The following is a 15,617-nucleotide window of genomic DNA, read 5'->3' as shown; positions in this document are numbered from 1 at the left end:
CTATTGTACTATTGGTGCCTTGACATACTCTGTAGAAATGCTCTCTTGGGTCTTCATGCCTAGGGTTTGCTGCTATGTGATTTTGCATGTAATCTTCGCATCTTTACTTGACAGTAACACCTTCTCTATGATTACCTTATTGGTTATTATGACTGCGTTAATTTTGTCACAACTGTTTAGATTGTACTTTTGAATGCTTATGACTGTCACAAAATATCATAACTGCACTTTTAATCTTGGGCATTATCAACAATCTCTACTCTTTGTAAAAGACATCCTTACTGTATCAAACACAGTGTATTATTGCCCTCACTGGAGATCATTGCTCATAATAATACTACCACTATTCATAAGCTAAGATTTTCTTTGTGCATTTGTAACCATCACTGCCTTTATCTTGATGTTCAAGAATGAATCCTTGATTGTGAATTCTCTTTATTTGCACCCTTTTGGACTGGTGAAGGATTCCTAAAAACTGTGAATTGGGTTTTCACGATATTTTCTAGGTTTTTTTTCCTCTTTTTCTTCTAATTTATGTGAAATAATTAGCCAACTCAGCATTTGGGTTTTTGAGAAATGATCAAAACATGTGACTCTATTTACACTGTTTAGTTTGGATAATGACCTTATATGCTACTCATGGATGCTTAAGGGCTGAATAATGACTACTCTCAATGTCTTTTACCCTGTTGATGTATGCTTTATCTGATATTGCACACAACTAACTGAGATTTTAGATACTATTGTTGTTCATTGTTGAGATTATTCACATGATCTAGGTGCACTCAATCTTTCTTGCATGATGACTTTGACCATTATGTATACTCACTATTCTAAGAACCTTTATCATTGTTCTTCGAGGAAAACAATTTCCTTATGAATATTGGTATTTTCAAGTCCGTTCTCTTTGATTGTTGTTGTCATAGTCATTGTTCTTTGATATTGTTGACTGTTGTGCCATGATTGGGCTTCATATTGATTCTTTGATCTCTTTTCGGGAATCCATTCACTACTTTGTTTCACTTATTGGCAAATACATTTTCAAATGTAACATTATTGCACTTGTAAAATCATTATGTGAAAGAATAATCTTTCTTTCAAGTGCATACTGGGATCTACCCTTGTGGGAGCCACATTTTACCCCATATGCATAATATCAAAATGTTGCACCTATTACTACACATGAAACAAACTAGTTAGAAAAATAAATCCACATAGGGGCTAGCTTATGCATCTATGGGTAAATGTTCATGTTTAGTGTGTAACCTTTCATCTCTTAGAACATTGTTCTAACTTATTATTCACATTCTATGTAGGAAACATGAAACCTAAGGACCAAGGGAAGCTAGGAGAAGCGAGGCAACACCATTAAGAGCAGATCAAACCAACAATGCCATTCATTCAAGTAATGATTGGTCACCCTCTAGATATGTGTTCTCTAGAATTTACTCATTCATGTATAATTTAGCTTTCATGTGCATCATGCATATTGAATGAGCAAGGTTAGTCTCGCGACTTATTGTGTGAGACATGTATTTTATCATTTTCAATAAAGATTACATTTCTTCAAAAGACTTATTCAATCTTTCTATGCTTCAGATATTTATATCAATGAAATGATTTTATTTTGCAATCTTTTGTTCTGTAATCTCTTAATGTTATTTAATTGGTGTACTTGAATGCAACATAGAGTGGTTATAAAATGTACCATTTTCTCAAACACTTAATGGCTCTACCTGATTGAGCCTATAGGTGAAAATATGGTATCATAACTCTCTATGAAACCATACAAATGATCTCTACACCAAACTCCTTATCTATATTCAAAACTAAAACTCCATAATACATGTATTGTTCAAAAACTATCAGCATCAAAAAGGAAATATAAAGGAAAGAAAGAGAGAAAATCCAAAAAATTTCTTATGTAAACCACCATCTCACAGAGAGAATCTATCTTGAGATGACACAAATTTCTCCACCCTCTAGTTCCTCTAGCCTCTAGATATGAAGAATCAAAGTGCAAATTTTTGGTTAGGGCCAAAAGAGGAATCATTAATAAAAGCTTCATCATTTGGTGAATGCTTATCCTCAATGCAAGCTAAGTTACCTTCATCTAGTTGATCTTTGTGTTTTCATTTAAGAAGATCACTAGCTCAAATTCTACAAAACCATACTATGTGACCCTTTTTCTTACAATAAAAAACATGTATTTATTCTTTCTTTTTTCTACTTGACCATTTATCACTACTCCATGCATATAGTGCTTTCTCCTATTGAGGATAATATTTTGTATCTTTTTGTTCGAAGGTGTGAGCCCTTGGTTTCCTTGTGTTGTGCAACGCAACACTCAGGTTTGTGACATGGCTTAACCGCCTCCTATGGATTCTATAAGTCTAGTGGTTGTATTGGGTATTAATAGGTTGATCTTTTGGTGCAACGATAACTGCACTTGTAACAAGTGGTATCAGAGCTTGGTCATAGTTTCAAACTCCTCACTTGCACTAGGGGGATTGTTGCAAGGTGTGCACCCTTGGTCTCCTTGTGTTGTGCTGTGCAATGCTCAGGTTTATGACATGGCTTAATCGTCTCCTATGGATTCTATAATTCTAGTGGTTATATCATTCATCAATAGGTTGATCTTTTGGTGCAACGAAAACCACACTTGTAACACTTATTTTGTCATGTTTTCTTCTACTAGAAGGGTTGAAATCATATCTTCTAAAGTTGTCAAGTTATTTGACTAAGTGTAAAAAATAACATTATTGTATTTAGAAGGCAAGTTATTTAACAAGATCTCTTTATCATCATCATCATCATCTATTAGAGCCTTAACTTCTACTAGATTCCTAATGAGAGATCTCAAATTAATTATATGATTTGACATTGTGATTATATCTTCCATTTTGAACCTAAACAATTGAATTTTTAGGGAGAATTTTTCTTTGATTACTTTTCCTCCAAATTGTTTATTAATATCATTACAAATTTCCACTAATGATTTATCTAATATATATGATGTAATTAGAGTCAAAATAGTAAGAACAATAATAATTTATGCTTTATCATCTATACTATTCCAATTCAATAACTTGGTTGCATCTATAGGCTCTTTTTCCTTTCCACTCACCATTCCCTATAAATTCTTATTCATGAGTTGTATTTGAATTTTCATTCTCCAAGCATGAAAATTAAATCTAGAATACTTGTCTAAAGGGGTCTTCATTAGAAAATACAAACAAAATATCAGCCTCATTACTCCAAAATATGTAAATTCATTTTACTATGGAAATTCTTATATCTCCCTTTCAAAAATTATTGAAGTGAATAATAAAGAACATATGATCTATGATTTTCAATGACTATAGAGAATTATTAAGGTACTTACAAATTATCAAAATATTAAAGATTCCAAAGTCAAGTGTCAACTTGTAGCCAAAAACTATAGCCTCCTAAATCTTGACATAATATATCTTCTCTTTTCTTTTCATTATTCCATTTTTTCATAATATACAAGTAGCTTTTTTTTTGGTATAAATGACACATGTAAAAACACATGAGCTTCACTGGCTAGGCAATATTATATCATGTGCATTCATATTGGGGGGTTTAATATCCTAAAAATGAGAGTACAATATACTATCTATCGGTGAAAATAGAGGGGTTTTTAATTTGGGTTATGAAAAATACAATATTTGGTGAAAAAGAAGGGATTTTAATTCAGGCTTTGTATTGAGAGGGGGTGACAAAAAAGGAATTTAGGGCAATATTTTTTGAAAATAGGGGGATTCTTTAGTATGCCATGAACGCATGTGATATAACCCAAGTTCACTAAGTGAAATCTCCGTGATGTAGAAATGTATTAATAACACAAAATTAGAAAAGTATATGGTTTTTAATAATTTTAAGAATAATACATTTTTATGTTATTTTTGACATAATATTTCTTAAAGAAAATATATTTTAAAAATATACATCATTTATGAAAGTTATAATTTTTCCATCTTATGATCAATAGTTTGAGTATCTCTCTTGAATATGTTTGAAGATGATCATTGATGTTAACAAATTATAATACATTCAAAGTTTCTTCCTTCATATAGAATCATTTGAAATATCTTAAATAATACATATAAAATTTGCAAAACTTAGTAATAAAATCTAGATATATTAGTGAATAAGAGATGAACATAAATATTTAAAAAAATATTATTTAAGAATAATAAAACACTAATTATATTATAAATTTATTTGATAATACAAAACTTAATAACAAAGCAATAAAAAATAAATTTGATAATAAAAATTTCTCCATTCTTACTACTATTATTTGGTGATGAGAAACATTCAAATTTTAAATTTGAAAATGAATATCAGTTTCAGGTTTAAGCAGTAAATAATATTCTTCTCCTTTATTTGGAAAACTGTGGACAAAATTTCTATTGAAAATGTCTATTACCGGACCCCTATAAGATTCTCTTTTGATAATGTTGAAAATACTTTTTCTATTTTATGTAAATTACCGATCTGAAAAGACCAAGTACGTTAAAGAAATCCTGAAAGTAAGATTGATTATTATTATTATATATTATTGTAATTATAAAAACAATTACTTTCAATTCTCACATTCATTTCATTTTAAATTTTTGTTTTGTTTATGCATGCAATTTTTTTTTAATACTTACGGTATCCAATTAATGGCATAAGTTGCATCGTTGCTTCGCTTCAGAGATGGACCATCACTCGGCATACAAAGTCTTCCCACCGCCCCGATACTTCAGTACGTCAAACTGCACAGTGCCCCAGAACTATAACTATTAACTACAACAATAATTTCTATTTTTCTGTAGTCAGGCTCTCGACCGACAGATTGTAATTTGAACATACCTATAGTGGTAAACTTTGTTTGCGTTGCGATTAGGCTAACACACCTATAGCGGTAAACCTTGTAGACGATATTAAAAGGGTTGGATTATGGGTTTCCATTCATTGCAAGATTTCCGCTTTCCATTTTCTCATAGCATGGAATCCCTCACTTGCTCCCTCGCCATAGGATTTGGGTTCATCTTTCTCCTTTACTGCTTTGTGTATAAGCCCAAGACAAATGACAGGAAAATGAAATTGCCCCTGGGATCACGTCCATGGCCTGTGATAGGAAGTCTCCATCTCTTGGGAAGCCTTCCTCATCAGGCTCTCGCGGCGCATGCAAAGAGATATGGATCCATTCTGTTCCTTCGCCTGGGATCCGTACCCACCGCTGTTGTGTCTTCGCCTGCAATGGCCAAAGAGTTCCTCAAAACCCATGATTTGGTCTTTGCAACAAGACCAAACTGCACAGTGGGGAAATATATATGCTACGATCATAAAGACGTGGCGTTTAGCCCCTATGGATCGTACTGGAGGCAGATGAGAAAGGTGTGCAACTGCACGGTTGAGCTGCTCACAGTAAAGAGAACCGAATCTTTCAGATTTGTGAGAGAGGAAGAAGTGTGTGCCATGATCGGCTCCATCTGGCAGGAAAGTGGGCACGGAGTGCAGTGTGTGGATGTGAGGAAGATGCTTTCCTCCCTAACACAAAATGTTACTTGCAGAATGTTTGCCAGCAGAACGTACTCAGACAAAGAATTGAATGGAGGGTATGGCTTCAAAGAAATGATTGAGGAGATGTTTACTGTGTTCGCTCTATTTTGCATTGGCGATTTCATTCCTTCTCTTGATTGGCTCGACTTGCAAGGATTCCGTCGTCGCATGCAGGCCGTTCACAAAATATTCGACGGATTTGCAGGCCGTTCACTATTCTGCTTTTGAGTATAATATATATTGACTTCAGGAAATTAATTATTGTGTGCAGGATATGTTACTCGGGGGAATGGAAACATCGGTGGTTTCGGTAGAGTGGGCAATGAGTGAACTGATGAGGAATCCTGCAACGCTGGCACAAGCACAGCAAGAGATGGAATGTGCAATGGGCAGAAATTGCAGAATAAAGGAGAGTGACGTTATGAAGCTAGATTACTTGGGATGCGTGATAAAAGAAACTTTTCGACTTCACTCGCCACTTCCTCTGCTCATTCCGCACGAGTCGATGGAAGGATGCAGCGTTGAAGGATATTTCATTCCGCCAAAGACGAGGGTGTTTGTGATGTGGGGGCGATGGGAAGGGATGAAAACGTTTGGAAAGATGCTTATCAATTAAAACCCGAGCGGTTTATAGGGTGTACTAAGGATGTGAGAGGTCAGAACTTCGATTTGCTGCCATTCGGAACGGGAAGAAGAGGATGCCCTGGTATTTCCATGGCTCTTTCTGTTAGTGGGTTGGCACTCGCTCAGCTGCTTCATTGCTTTGATTGGACTGTGGAGGGTGAGGTCGATATGGCGGAAGGGTTTGGAATAAGTGTTCCGAGAAAAAAATCCACTATTTGCCTGTCCTAAATGGAGGCTCACTACTGAGTATCCTGTTTGAAGCAAGTATTCACTGATGGGATTCGTGCTTAGGTTTATAAGAGTGTGTCTTACTTACTAGTTATTAATAGTGTGTGTTTAATAATTTACTGATTATGCTAGATAATTACTAGTGGGTTATTATGGGAGATATGGTTGTAAAAAATATGTAGATTTCTATAAAAGCCTTTTAATATTGCATTAAAGTTCAAATACACTATAGTTATGTTCTTTTATTTTTATATTATGTGCATTCATCAGTTTTTCATTCATGTTTAAAGGTGGTGTGTTTACAATGGTGCAATTTTTCATTTTGAATTTATCAAGTAAAGTATTATCAGAATTTCTTTGTGAAATGAAAATGTTATCATTCAACTATCATATTTCTATCCCAAGAAAATAATGCATTAAATAGAAATTTGTCATTTCAAGTTCATTTTCCATTACATTTTTAAATACATCCATTAACTCTTCACGATTTTTTGTGTAAACCGAATCATCAAAATATATACAAATTATAAGTAAATCACCTATACTTCAAATTTTCACATATAATGTGGGCTCATTTTCTCTCCTCTTCAAATCATTTTTCCTAAAAATAACCATATATTCTACTATACGTGCATGTCTAAGTCCATAAAATGCCTTTCTCAATTAGTAAATTATTTTTCTTGTCTTACAACTTGATAACCAAGTAGATGTTCTACAAACACTTATTCAAATAAACCAATCAAAAATGTTCATTTGACATCAAATTGATAAATTTCCGACTTATGTTGGGTTGACGATGATAAAATTATTCTTATACTAATCTAACAATAGAAGAATGTATTTTAGTGCAATCAATACTTGGTTGATTAGAAAATCCCTTTGCCATCAACCTTGATTTATGCCTTTCAACATATCCATGAGCTTTATATTAGGTGGAAAATCAACTAGTTCTCACATCTCATTCTTCTCAATTGAGGCAATTTCTTAAATCATGGTTGTAATCCATATTTCCTTTTTTGCCACATATCTACATTACCTTGGTTCAACTTGAATATGAGATAACAAAGAAAAATTTATAGTATCTTGAGCTAATATCTTGTGATCCAACGAACGAAGTGGTGCAGCTTGTCTTTGAAAGAGAATCCTGTGTCGAAGGCCCCTAATTTTCACAAATTGTTTTGGGATTTTATTAAAATAAACCTAACTTTTTTGCTTGCAGGAAGGGGTATTCATTTGAAACAACCCAAACTACTAACAAATATTTGTTGCAAGATCTTGGCAAGGGTTTTTTTTTTTTTCATTGTGTGCTTTGTTTTCATCTATTAGCAGACACTTCAATTAGAGCACTAAAATTGAATCAATGTCTTTTGTGTCTTGAGAAATAGGATCTTTTATGTTTATCTTTAGAGGGCCTGCCTCCCCGTGTGGTCACTAGGAATACTAGTGAGGAGGGAACAACCCAAGTGGTAGTGAGGCAATACCCCCCTCTTTCAAACCATTATAAATAACTATATCCATGGTGAAAGCCATGGGTAATGTGTGTTGATTAGTCCATACCAACACTATGTCTCCCCATAAACCCGTTTGATCAAATTTATTTGATCAATAGTAGGACGTAACCCCTATTGGCTAGGATCCTTCTGTATTTATAGAGCTGAAAGTGTCACATGTATGGCCACACAAGCGGATGCCCTTACTAGCACCTTTTTGTTGTAGAAAGCCAAAAATCCTTCTAGTTGTTGGGATAGGAGGTCGGACCTCTGGAGCAGCCCACACACATATGGTTCTTAGTAGAGGTAAAAAGTTCACCACTGGGAGTTTTCATGGGGACTGGTGCTTGGCTGCCCCGGAGAAGTGAGTGTTGAGGGTGGAGCTAGTGGGGTCAAGCACCTAAGTATATGCTTTAAATAGCATAGCCTCGATGGAAACCCCATGTGAGATCAACAACTATTGTCTTGGCCATCCATAGGAATTGTGTTTGTCTACTTTTAAACATTCAAGCAATCAAGATCAAACATCAAAACATTGTGTCTTTTGTGTCTCCAAGTGTATGCAAAACATTTTTACATCAAACAAAACACTTTCTTTTGAGCCATTTTTAGTCCAAACACCTACAAACATAGAGTCCTCATCAACATTGTGTCCTCTTGTCAGGAAAAAATGGTCACAAATTCAGATTTGGTCACAATAACAACTTCACAAATTGGGAAAATTGCACTTAGGATTTATAAATGCATTTGTGTCTGACAGAAACACGTCTGTGTACTATAACCGCATTTGTGTCATCATAGAAAATTGTATTTACAAGATTCTCATAAACATGTTTGTGTAGTATCGAGTCAAGTTTGTGTTGGGTAACCGCGTCTGTGAAGTATACAGGCATGTTTGTGTTTAGTATTGGAGAAAATTTACTGTCCAACAAACAAGAGCAATTAGTTTCAAAATTCTTGAGCTTCCTAGGTTATTTCTCCATGTTTCATCTAGAATTCAGCCTATTTTTGGGTCTCACAAAGTTCATCATTTCCCTACACCTTGCATTACATTCACATTTGTCTAATCTTGAGTCAAAAGGTCACTTTCTTGTCCTCATCTTGCTTTGTCAGCACAATACACACAACAACATTTTTCTAAGTGGTTTCTCATCAAGGTCTATCACCTTTGGGTCTCATTTGGTCTTACTTGGAGTCAAGGTCAACTTACCTCATCAAGAGATCTATCATCTCTTTGGAAGTCACACCTACTCTAATACATACATACTTGGTCTTACACTTGGGACATTGAAAGTACACTTCAAATTCATTTACATTCCATCCAACTCTTGGTCTTCCATACTCTTTCCATTTTTATCTAGTCTCACACATCTTGGTCAAGCCCTAGTTCATGGTTGAAACCCATTCCCAAAAATCTAGGAGGAAAGCTCAAGAGGATCAAGAGTCAACAAACATGAGTGGCTATGAGTATGAAAACAATATCTTTTTCAATTCTGATCATACCACATTACCTGACATGGAAATCTATAGAAAAATTCATAATGTTGAGAACATGGATGACACAAACAAAAATGATGCACAAAATGAAAATATCAACAACGTGTTAGCACACTCACTAGAGGTGGAAGATACAATCATGGATCTTGATTTCAATAAGATGATACAAGAAATCAGGAGAATAGATAGACAATATTTCCTACAAGTGATGGCACAAAGTAGAGCTAAGATACCTCATGATTTTGACATGTCCGAAAGAGTGGAAAACTGACCTACTCAAGAAATTCAACTCAACATGGATCAAATGAGACCTAATACTGGAGCTAATTGAGGACCACGTTTCATGCCTGAGTCACCATCCTTGTTTCAAAAACCCGAGATCCCAAATACACATGGTCAAGCTTATGATACTCATGAAAGAACATCTCATGAACAACTTCGTATACACAGACCGTTATGAAAATCTTATGTGGATAAATACACTCAATCACATACCAATACTACAGACCCAACTCAAAAGCAATTGGATATCCAAAGGCATGCTCAAAATTTGGACACGAGAAAACCCCGTGTCAAATTTGGGGGCAATACACAAGACAAAACTCATGATATGCCTTATGACCCTATATCATGTGGTCCCTACATGCATTATCATTATAGACCTCCTCCATATGAAATTTTTTACAATTAATACAATCCATATATGCATTATCCTCCTCCTCTACCTGATGGCTCAGTCATGGTATATGGTCCAAGAAGTCGGTCTCCACCCAAAAATAATTTAGAATGAGAGATATATGTCCCTATCCATTTGATAGAAGCATTCCAATGCCTCCATTTCCTACACACTTCATAACACCAAAGTTTGATAAGTACATAGGCAAAGGGGACCCTAAGGCACATATAAGATAGTTTTTCATAGCTTGCACTGAGATAGAAGTAGAAGAAACATACTTGATGAGATTGTTTCCACAAAGCTTAGGTGAACAAGCTATGGAATGGTTCTCCCAACTTCCACCTAGAATTAAGTCATGGGGTGATCCAACAAAGGCTTTTATCCAACATTTCTCATATAACATAGAGACATATATATCAGTTGCCACTTTGTGCAATACCAAACAGAAATATGGGGAGTCATTTTCATCATTCTCACAAAGATTGAGGAATATAGCCAGTAGATGCTCTTGCGAAATTCCACAAAAATAAATGGTAGAGATGTTTACATAGAATGTCAACAAATAAATTGGTTATGACTTGAGGAAAGCTTGTTTGTCCACTTTTAAGGAAGTCATTGAGAAAGGCTTTGCAACAGAGAAGGTCCTAATTGAGAAAGGAATCATCAAGATATTCAAATAATATAAAGAGGATTTTAAAGGAAAGGACATGCCACAATTTTGGAACAAGAACAAGAACAAGAACAAGAACATAGTAAATTATGGCATTGTTGATGCTCACATAGTGAGACCAAAAATTACTCCTTCAGGACCAATTTCTTCTATAAAAAACCAAGTAAATACTCAAGTAACTACAAAACCATGAAGGAAATACACCCCATTGGGAGAACCACTTGAGTCACCTTATAGGAAGCTAGTAGAAAACAAGCTAATAACAATTCCAGACAATCCTCCATATGAACCAAAATTCAAACCAAATTGGTGGAATGACGATGAGTACTGTGAATATCACAAGCGAAAGGGACATAAAACAAGAAATTGCCATTACTTTAAGAACATTATATAGGATCTTATTAATAGAGGTGACATTGAGATCGACAGACATACATCCAATCAAGAACATAAGATGTTTAAGGAACCATTCCCTAAACATGAAAAGGGAAAATCCAAAGCCATAGGTGATCGAGCTAACTATACCAAAGTCTCGTATGATTATGATTCAACCGTTAACCACATTTCAATGGACAACTATGTTTCTACTATTATCATAAAGGAAAAAATGCTTGAAATTTCTACCTAAAGAGCCCAAGAAAAATATTCAATGACACCTCTTGAGGTAAAATTTCATGATACCAAGAACACCGGACTTCGAGAAATTATAAAACAATTATATAAGGTGGAACAAAAAGTAATTGAAAATCAAAAGCCAAATCTCATACAACATCACAAGACATCTTGACCAAGATAAGATGACATCTATCCTCTAGATAGGTAGTTTACACCTTTGGGGCAATCTATTGAGTTAGCCTTGGAAGAGCTTCTTGAGCACAATCTTATCATATAGCCTAAAAAGACCACATGGGGATGTGAATTTTTTAGTAATTATTGTGCATATCATAAACATAACAAACATAAGAATTCAATGTGCATGGAATTAAAACATAAAATTAAAGACCTCCTTGATGATGGTGTTATTGAAATTGAAGATCATTAAAAATCACCTAAGGAGAAACCAGATGTCATTATCAAGCATGATCAAAATGATGACCCTGTGTCTAGCAATGGCCCACATGTAGCCTCCATCTCTTTCATGATGCCTCCATCTCCTAAGGATTCTAAAAAAAAATCATACCATATCCCTCAAATTATGAACCTAATGATGAAACTTCTCATGTTGAACCTCAAGGGCTATCTCAAGGGACATCTAATCTACTGGTTGCAAAAGATCCTATCTCAATAGAATCACATGATGATCCCCTTATACCTTTCCATTTCTTTCAAGATGATCTTCTTCCATCTCAAGAGAAAAGCATTTTTCCAAATCTCATTCCTAAATCACTTCCTAAACAAGATTATGATGCCTCTTCCACCTTTTCAAACGATCCTATTCAAGATGAAGAGTTAAACACCCTTCCTACTCTATCCAATGGTCCTCTTCCATGTCAAGATTAAAGCATCTCTTCATCTCCTTGTCATAATCCTTCGTGTTCACCTCAAGGATCCATCATGCCTAGAAAGCCCTCTCATGATCCTATCATTCACTATATTTCTCATAATGGACTCGCGTCTTCTTCCCAATGCACAATGTATCCTACAAGTCAAAATATTTATAAAGGCAAAGGGGTAGACTTCACAAGAAAGAACCTATCCATATTAAAGAAAATATTAAGGGTCATGGCCTTAGTGACATTCCTCAAGCTGTTGGTATCCCTACTAAACCAAAATCTAAGAACACACCTTCTCCTTCACCTCTTCCATCCATTTTAGGACCCTATATCACTTCATCCTTTAGGAAGGATCAGCAAAGGCATACATCTTCGTGCCTCTTCCATCCATCCAAATGGACACAAACGCTCACTCAGAAAAAGAAAGAAAAGTCAAAATTTATATGGATTCCTAAGGCACTTGTAGAAGCAATGTGTTCCAAGGAACTAAAAAATCATGAAAAATCAAAAACCATTTGGATCCCTAAGTGGCTCCTTGAAATACAATAGTCTAAAGAAAAATCCAAATTGACATCCAAAATTGTTGTTCCTCCATCCAAAATTTCCAAATCTATTTCTCCATCACCTCCTTCATCCATTTTGAATCCTTATGTCCCAAAATCCCTGGCTGTTCCTCCATCCAAATCACAAAAACTGGGATCCACTTTTCCTCCATCACACCACACATCAAGGTGTGTGCCAGTGTTTATCCCTCCAACATTTCCTTTCACTCATGCACCAAACTTTCAATATCTAATCCATTATCCAACATCTCTTTTTCACTTTTCAATCCCTCATATCCAATCCTTTTCATAAGCCTTTACCCTAGTTTCATCACAAAATACAAAAACTAAGGAAATCAACATTGGAGATGCTGAACAAGTACACTTAGCTAAGTCCTTATATCCTATTGGACAGACATCTTTATCCGACTTTTCAAACAAAGATCAATAAACTACCTACACAAATAAACAACAGGCACCTTAAACGATACTATATCTAAAGGGTTGGGTTAGTTTCGGTTTTCCTTTTTGCATTGCATATCATTTTATTCAAAGCACTATATCACATATAGTTTCTTTTATTGAATGTATCACATTTGCAAAATTTATGTATTTCCATATAGTAGCATTAATAAAACAAGGTAACTATCCAAGTTTATCATTTGTTTGCATTCAAGTGAAATAAGGGTCGTCTCCTTTCTTAGATATTCAGACATGAAGTCTTTGAGATCCTAATGTCATTCATTTTCAACATCACCCTGTGACAACGCTTTACTTATGGTTGGGTAGTGATTTCACTATTTGAGACTTGATAACCCAAAATTTATCAATTTCTATATCTCAAACACATTAATAAAATCTCTAACTCATTCTAGACACCTAATTGATCATATGTGTAAAGCGGAAAAATCGAACCCTAGTTGTTCTCCCCTCCCCAAATCCAAGGAGAGAGAAGGGAGAGTCACTAGGGTTGATGGTTTTCACTTAGGAAAGGCTTTACATTCAAAAGAGGGGTTGAAACCCACAAGATCCAATCCCACGCAATGCAAGATTGGATTCTAAATGAGTTTCAAGGGTTAAGACATCAAGGATACCCTCTTTTGTAAAGAATGTAGATAGAAAGATTGAACTAGGAATGCATGTAAAGTAGGAAAGATTCGCTTATAAACAGAGATACGGATATGGGATGAAGTTGCGGACCTGGAATTAGCAGTAAAATGTCGAGACAATGCTGTTCTGCAAATTTGAGCGAAAGTTGACGGGACAATGGCGCCCGGTGTGCACACGGTCCTCCGAAAAATCTGCGAAACGAAGGGGGGTCTGTTCGTCTCTGCACAAGGATTCCAAATCTTCAATTACAGCCGCGTACCTGCAACCTACACACAGAAAAGAGAGGACGATTGGGGGGTTAGGGATGAGGGGTTTGCCTTTAGGTCAAACCCCGGTTTTGGAATTAACCAAGAAATGAGAATGTTGTAAATGTAAATGTTTGTAACGTAAACAAGTACTGATACCTTGTTGTAAGAATGTTTGTATTCTTACATGCGAAGGTGTAATGTATGTAGTATGTTGTATGTTTTATGTGATCTCCTCTTCAATGGTTGAATCCTTGTCTTGAATGCAACACTTAGCCTTGAATGGAGACTTAGAAAGCTCAATTGCTTGAAGGAAATGCTTGAATGCTTGAATGCTTGAATGCTTGAATGCTTGAATGTTTGAATATCGTTTTCGCCTTTTTTTCATCTTCCCAAAATGGGAGAGGAAATGTAGTTTATATACTTGTCAATTAGGGCTGATAGATTGATTTTCCCGACCTTAGGCCGACCAGGAAACATTATTTTCCAATTTGCAAACTTAAAGACCCGAAGCCCCAAAAGAGACCGGGCCCAAAATAGGGCTAGGGACCAGGGCGCTGGGCACCATGGTCCTGGGGGACCAGGGCATTGGGCACCCTCGTCCTGAAGGACCAGGGTGCTGGGCGCCATGGTCCCACCTCCAGGGGCAGCAGGGTGTAAGGAGGATCAGGCCAGGGTGCTGAAAAATGCAGTTTTTGATGTCGTGAACAAGTTTCGGGGTCTCCATTCAGGTTCCGTGTTGCATCGCCATCGTGAAGACCCAAATGCAGTCGAAATTGCAAGTGTCGCAATTTTAGGACGCTACATTTAGCCCCCACTTTAGCGGGAGTATAAGCGTACGCTCATACTTCCGGTAAAGTACAAGGAAACAACATTGAAACACTTTCACCACGTCAAGGAGGCAAGATACACCAAGCCCCCAGTGGACTAAGGATCTTACGACTTTGATTGACAAAGTAAAAGGGAAGATCACGAGGGAGAACCATGACTGTAAGTAGTAAGGTTCCCTCACTATGAGTCATGCCAGAAAGATATCAAAAATTTTCAAGGCAAAGCTAAATTTGTCAAGAAATTTTCAAGTATCTTGAAAAGATATGAACAGGATGTATGCCCCCCTACGTTAAAGCGATCGCACACACCTCACCGGGGGTGATTGCTTTAAGGTAGTGATACATATAAGAAATGAGAAAGGAGCACGTTATCACAAGGATTTAGCCCCCAAGTGTGAGATAAGCCCAAGGATAATAGACACAAAACACAAAGCACAAGGTGACTTCGCTTTCCTCGGGGTCAGTATACTGTATGATAATTCATGTATATCATATGTATGTATGCATAATTGTTCTTCATTCACCAATCAAGGAAGATCACCTAGAAGAAGGGAACACATGTGTCTTTTGAGTCAACATGAGAGAGACCAAAAGAGATCTCAATGTTTTGCATCGTCCTCAAGTAGACAACACTA

The 15,617-nt window shown here is 35.9% G+C and overlaps 1 protein-coding gene across 1 annotated transcript; it reads left to right on the top strand.

Annotated features, from left to right (window-relative positions):
- The first annotated feature begins 5,112 nt into the window (after positions 1–5,112).
- Positions 5,113–5,805, top strand: LOC131052809 (cytochrome P450 750A1-like). The gene has a single exon (XM_057987434.2). It carries the CDS (start codon positions 5,113–5,115, stop codon positions 5,803–5,805), a length of 693 nt encoding a protein of 230 aa, XP_057843417.2.
- Positions 5,806–15,617: the final 9,812 nt, after the last annotated feature.

Source organism: Cryptomeria japonica, chromosome 6 (genome assembly GCF_030272615.1).
Source record: "Cryptomeria japonica chromosome 6, Sugi_1.0, whole genome shotgun sequence".
Classification (NCBI taxonomy): domain Eukaryota; kingdom Viridiplantae; phylum Streptophyta; class Pinopsida; order Cupressales; family Cupressaceae; genus Cryptomeria; species Cryptomeria japonica.
The sequence above is the reverse complement of the archived record's forward strand: the minus strand, read 5'-3'. Positions and strand labels throughout refer to the sequence as shown.

Coding starts and splice junctions, on each gene's coding strand:
- LOC131052809 (XM_057987434.2), top strand. CDS start 5,113: ATGAAATTGCCCCTGGGATCACGTCCATGGCCTGTGATAGGAAGTCTC.